Source organism: Pyrus communis, chromosome 9, assembly GCF_963583255.1.
Source record: "Pyrus communis chromosome 9, drPyrComm1.1, whole genome shotgun sequence".
Taxonomy (NCBI): Eukaryota; Viridiplantae; Streptophyta; class Magnoliopsida; order Rosales; family Rosaceae; genus Pyrus; species Pyrus communis.
In genome coordinates this window covers 5,071,312-5,077,113 of record NC_084811.1, presented here as the reverse complement: position 1 = coordinate 5,077,113, position 5,802 = coordinate 5,071,312, and the positions used below count along the sequence as shown (strand labels likewise).

The 5,802-nt window shown below is 38.4% G+C and overlaps 1 protein-coding gene across 1 annotated transcript; it reads left to right on the top strand.

Annotated features, from left to right (window-relative positions):
- LOC137745920 (TOM1-like protein 6) lies at positions 1-4,788 on the top strand. The gene is made up of 9 exons (XM_068485952.1): positions 1-436; positions 1,166-1,244; positions 1,373-1,471; positions 2,257-2,370; positions 2,451-2,614; positions 2,752-2,833; positions 2,914-2,999; positions 3,104-3,400; positions 3,630-4,788. The coding sequence occupies exons 1-9, from the start codon at positions 303-305 to the stop codon at positions 4,534-4,536; spliced, it is 1,962 nt and encodes a 653-aa protein (XP_068342053.1). The 5' UTR covers positions 1-302; the 3' UTR covers positions 4,537-4,788.
- Positions 4,789-5,802: the final 1,014 nt, after the last annotated feature.

Genomic DNA, 5,802 nt, shown 5'->3' with positions numbered 1-5,802 from the left:
TATACAACCAAGTACAGAGAGAGAAAATCCAAAATTCCGTTTCTTTCTTTTTCTTGTTGGGGTTTCGAGATTTTCCACCTATCCAAACAAGAAATAATCATGGCGGGTGAATTTTCCGGGAAAGTGAGTTGTGGGTTATGCTTTTAGTTGCGGATTTCGTTACTTTTTGTCGATAAACAGAGCCAAAGTTTCTTTCTTTCCGTCTTTCTTTCTTTCCGTCTTTCTTTCTGCTCCCTCCATCCACCGTGGAGAGAAGGAGAAAAGTCTAGAGAGAGAAAGCCCAGGGAGAGAGAGAGAGAAAGATGATAGCAGCGACGTCGTCGTTATCGTCGTCTTCGGCGAGTGTGGCTGTGGACAAGGCGACGAGCGATCTTCTGATAAGTCCTGATTGGACTATGAACATAGACATCTGCGATTCCGTCAATTCTCATCATTGGTAATTTACATGTATATATGTATATGTAATTCAACTCAAAGCTTTTTGCTTTTAGATTTTTTTGGGTTTTGTTTGTTTCTTTTTGTTTTGGTTTTTTGAGTTGACTTTGTATTTCTATCAGCCTAGGGTTTCTCTGATTGATGGGAAATTTATCAGCTTGATGTTATCTGTGTTACACCAAAACAAAAAGGGTTGTTCTTGAATTTTTTTTTTGTCGCTATAATTTGTAATTTTGTGTATGGGAGAAATGGAGGGAGAGATTGATGTTGAAGTTTTTGAATCATATTATTGTAGAAGTGTTTGATATTTTTACTTTCTGTAAGTGGATTAAAATTGCTGGAGTGTGTCAATTATTTGGATTGCATAAGTGATTCCAGAAACAGATAAGGGAAATTCGAAGAGGCGGAAAGTTTAAATTTTGACATATATGCAGATATCTGGTGCAAACCATTTTTAACATTTTGCACCATTAATTACTTTCCCTGTTTCTGGATTTATTTTCCTTTTTGGGGTTAGAAACAAATTATAGGGGCTTACGCGCTTTGTACGAAATTATATTCATGGTTTTAGTTTTAGCATAGGCAGACTTATTTCAATCTTGTTCTGTAGAGCCAAGTTATGGAGATGTTTTGTTGCATCCAAGCTTGTTGTAGGTTGTCCTTTTCCTTTTCGTATAACAAAATTCTTATTTGTGGTTGTTCATTGATTGATGTGTGTTAAATTTCTCAGGCAGGCAAAAGATGTCGTAAAAGCTGTTAAGAAAAGGTTGCAGCATAAGAGCCCCAAAGTTCAATTTCTAGCCTTGACGGTATTTATTATTGAAAGCCTTTTATCTTCTTCCAATTTAAGCCATCTGTATGCATTTTTTTTTTTTTTTTTGGTCCGATAAAATGTTTCCTTACGTATGGCTAATGGTTTGCTAATCTACTTTTGTAGCTTTTGGAGACAATGGTGAAGAACTGTGGTGATTATGTCCATGTTCAAATTGCAGAGAGAAATATACTAGGAGAGATGGTTAAAATTGTGAGAAAGAGGGTAAGTATTGAATGTGTTGTTGGCCGAGTATTTTGAGCTAGAGAGAAATTTTGGTTATGGTTTTTCGGTTTCTTTTTCGTTAAGCTGTCATTGGAGCCTTTTGTTTTTGTCAATGATTAATAATCTTGAGTCTAGGGAGAGCATTCGTGTATTCAAATGTGTTGCACCGGAAACTCGAACTTCTCTAGAATATGTATTAACAAGACGGCCCTTAAAATGGTTTTTCTTAGGACTTTGCGGGTTTTAATTCGCACTTTCTTGCTGGTTTATGGTCTTTGTTGAAAGTTATTGACCTCTTTATTCTTTTAGACCTTAGACATGCTGATCTGTATGTTTGAGGGTGTCATTTTGTATAATCCTGTAAGTGGGTTTCTTTTTAGCGTGTGTTTGGTATTGAATGATTAGTGGTCAAATGGCGGGTTCTTAGTGGTTTTCAAGGCCTCTCTACGTCTTTGAAAAGCTTTGTTCTTGTGGATTTGATAAAAAATTTGAGTTTGATGACAGGCAATGTCTCAATGTAGAATATTCACACTTTTATGACATTTCTTCTCATGACTTATTTACTGCATCTTTATAGTGTGTGTTTATATGATACATCAAAGCCTTTTCACTCAGTTTAAGCATTGTTGGTTGTTGAACCTTTTTTACCCATATGGTGGACATATTTTTTTTGGCTTTCTGTTTCACCTATTAACCTTTGTTCAATTTGACTCTAATTAGTCCTGCTAGTTTTTCATTGGTTAAGTATATTCAATCTCACCTTGAAACATATATATGGATTTCAGGCAGATATGCAGGTTCGGGATAAAATCTTGATATTGCTGGACTCTTGGCAAGAAGCATTTGGTGGTCCTGCTGGAAAACATTCTCAGTACTACTGGGCATGCGAGGAACTAAGGGTATACTTTAGCTATCTGGCTCAGCTTTTAGTTTTATGATTATGATATTATTTAATAAAAGTACACTGCATGAATGACAGCGTTCCGGAGTCGAATTTCCCAGGCGTGCATCAGAAGCAGCTCCAATATTTACACCACCTGTTGCACATACAGCATTGAGGCACGCTCAAGCTGGATACGGAATGCCTAGCAATTCCTCAAGAAGGCTCGATGAAACAATGGCTACAGAAATGGAGAATCTAAGGTGAGTTTGACTCTACTTTTGATTGTTAGCCCTTACTGTTCCCCCGTTCTGCATTTGTTAGTGCTCTTGTTAAGGATTTCTTTAAGATCAATCTTCTGTTCATTCCTCTGCTTGATTTTTCTTTTGATTATTTTTAGTTTGTCAAACCTGGATTCTATGAGGAATGTTATGGAGCTCTTAGATGACATGCTGCAAGCTGTGAACCCTAGTGACCGTTTGGTATGAGGAACTATGATGTTTTCAACTTTTTCCTCACAACTTATGGGTAAGATATTTACCTTTTGTTTCTTTGTTTGTAGGCCATAAAAGATGAAGTGATAGAGGAGCTTGTCAACGGATGTCGTGCCAACCAGAAAAAACTGATCCATATGCTAACTACAACTGGGTGAGAGAACATGTTTAACGTCACTTCTTTTTCCTAATTAACAAGCTCATAAAACATACTCAAGCAGTGAATATTTAATGTTTCACATTTTTGGTAATGTCTAGAGATGAAGAACTTCTTGCTCGGGGTCTTGATTTGAACGATAGGATGCAAAGTCTGCTTGCAAAACATGATGCTATAGTTTCTGGTTTGCCTGTGCCAACTCAAGCTACAAGCTTTAGTCCCCAACCGACTGAAAAGTTTGCGTCAAGTTCCAAGCAGACTGAAGTAAAAGAGTCCAGCACAAGTGACTCTAGTCCAAGACCTAATGCTAATGTATCTGCACCAGTTGGTACCATGGCAAGGATCCAGATTGATGAAGACGAAGAAGAGGAAGATGAATTTGCACAGCTAGCTCGAAGGTTTGTGCATGACTGGACATCTTTCTCTGTTTTCTTTTTCTTTTTTAATAGGTCATAGAAATGCCTTTTCTTATGTCAATGGTTTCCCACCATTGCTGGGTTTAGTTTTGCCGTTTTGTGATTTAATGATAACTTGCATAAAGTACTTTTGGAATACCTCGTATCTATCTTAATCTCATAGTATGGTGAAAGTTAACTCACAAGTGTTGCACTTATTTTATGGATGCAGGCATTTTAAACCACGGTCAGTGCCTCCTCAAAACACATCTAGTGGAAGTAATGATAATTTGGCATTGGTGAGCACCAGCAGCACAATAGATCCATCAGCCACAACATCCGCTCCAAGCAATGCATTAGTTCTGGCTGATCCACCAGCACCAGTTAAGACAACAAAAGAGCAGGACATGATCGACCTTCTGAGTATCACTTTATCAACAACAGCTGCCTCCCCAGACACCACCCCTCACGCCCCAGCATCTGACCCTCACACCACGCCAGACCCGCACACGGTTCCAGCATCTAATGGCAACACACATCAGGAGCCTGTTGCCCCCACCATACAAGGAAATCCCTATCCTTCCCAGCCTTATCCCGGAAATCCCGGGATGGTACCCTATAACAGCTATGTTGTTCCATGGGCACAAGCACTACCTCAATCTCAACTGCAACAGCCAAAGTTCCAACCGCAATCACAATTTCAGCCTCAGCCTCAATTCCAGTCACAGTTTCAACCTCAATATCCTCAATACCCGACTGCCTACCCTCCTCCACCGTGGGCAGCTTCACCGGGATATTCTAGCCAAAACCATCTTTCCGCCAATAATACATTTTCGACTCCTCGTACCCACACAACCACATCTTATAGTCCAGCACAATCAGCTAGACCTTTGCACCACTTCAATTCGTTCCCTGCAAGGGGAATGAATGGGATAGATAGCAACGGAGGTTCAACGAGCCCGAGTCCTAGGAGCCCTGCCCCTGCAGCAGGACAAAAGCCCTACATTCCCTCGTACCGATTATTTGAAGATCTGAATGTGTTCGGCAATGCAGATGGAAAGTTTAAGATGACAAGCAGCAATACATCATCTAGCTTGTCTGGAGCTGCCGGCCAAGGTATGGTAGGTGGGAGGAAGTGAGATACTGTCGTACAGATTACGAACCGGGATGCAGCTTTGTGAATATATCCTGTATATCAGTGTCTGCGTCGTCTCCCGGTTTGTGATATATTCGGATTTCGTTAGATTGGTATGCTTTATTGATTTGCAGTTGTCATCGGTCACCATTTGTGTGTCGCTTTTCAGCAGAATCATTTGACCCTAAAGACTAGCATTTTTCTTCATAAACTAAGGTTTTTAATTATATTGAAATGAAGTCAATAAGCCTTTAATACTCAGAATGTTTATAGCTGTATATATTTTTGAGCATTCAGAATTTCGGATTCTCCGCTTCAAATTTTACTTTCGTTGCTTTTGAGCAAAGGCGTAACGCGAGGAGTTTTATGGATTGCCGAGGTAGTCGCGTTTTAGATGACTTGGCTGCGTTCGTGATCCAAATGAGAGAAGTGAAGAAAACAGCTATCCAAGTGAAGAGAAAGTCAAGGGTCTAACTAAGTGATGCTTGTCAATAGATAAATAGATGAGCTATTATAAGTTGTTACAAGTTGTTAGAATTACAGTTGAGACAAGGAGGAAGATTAGTTGCCAATATTAGCTTAGTAAGAAAGAATATATAACAGCTCATTTATTTATCTATTGACAAGTGTCACTTAGGTATTATGTAACCTTCATAGATGAATGTACTCAGATATACATTGGTTTTCCATTTAAATAATAAGTTAAAAGTTTTTACAACATTTGTGCATTTTTTATGCTTATTTGTGTACTCAATTTTCTGCACAACCAAAAAACTTACAAAGTGATGGTGGGGGTAAATATGTAAGCACAAAGTTTCAACATTTTCTATCATAAAAAGGCATGTTACATCAAAGGTCTTGTCCCCACACCCCAGAACAAAATGGGTTGGTAGAAGGGAAACACAGACATGTTGTAGAAACTGCAATTACATTACTTCAAACTGCACATTTACCTACTAAATTCTAGTTGCATGCTGCAGCAATATATTTGATCAACAGAATGCCATGTGCTATTTTAAAAATGAAATCCCCTTATCAATTATTATTTCACGAGATTTCAGATATTAGTCATTTGAAAATCTTTGGTTGGGCATGTTTTCCACTGATTACAACATACAATAGCTCCAAACTGCAACCAAAAACAAAAACTTGTGTCTTTCTAGGATATGCAGATCACTATAAAGGGCTCATTTGTCTAGACATTATCACTCAAAGAATTTATATATTCAAGCATGTCTTGTTTGATGAAACAACTTTTCCATAGTTTAAT

Excerpts from the sequence above, each read along its gene's own strand:
- LOC137745920 (XM_068485952.1), top strand. The coding sequence starts at position 303 with ATGATAGCAGCGACGTCGTCGTTATCGTCGTCTTCGGCGAGTGTGGCT. Across the intron at positions 437-1,165 it reads TCCGTCAATTCTCATCATTG|GCAGGCAAAAGATGTCGTAA; the intron begins GTAATTTACATG and ends TAAATTTCTCAG. Across the intron at positions 1,245-1,372 it reads TTCAATTTCTAGCCTTGACG|CTTTTGGAGACAATGGTGAA; the intron begins GTATTTATTATT and ends CTACTTTTGTAG.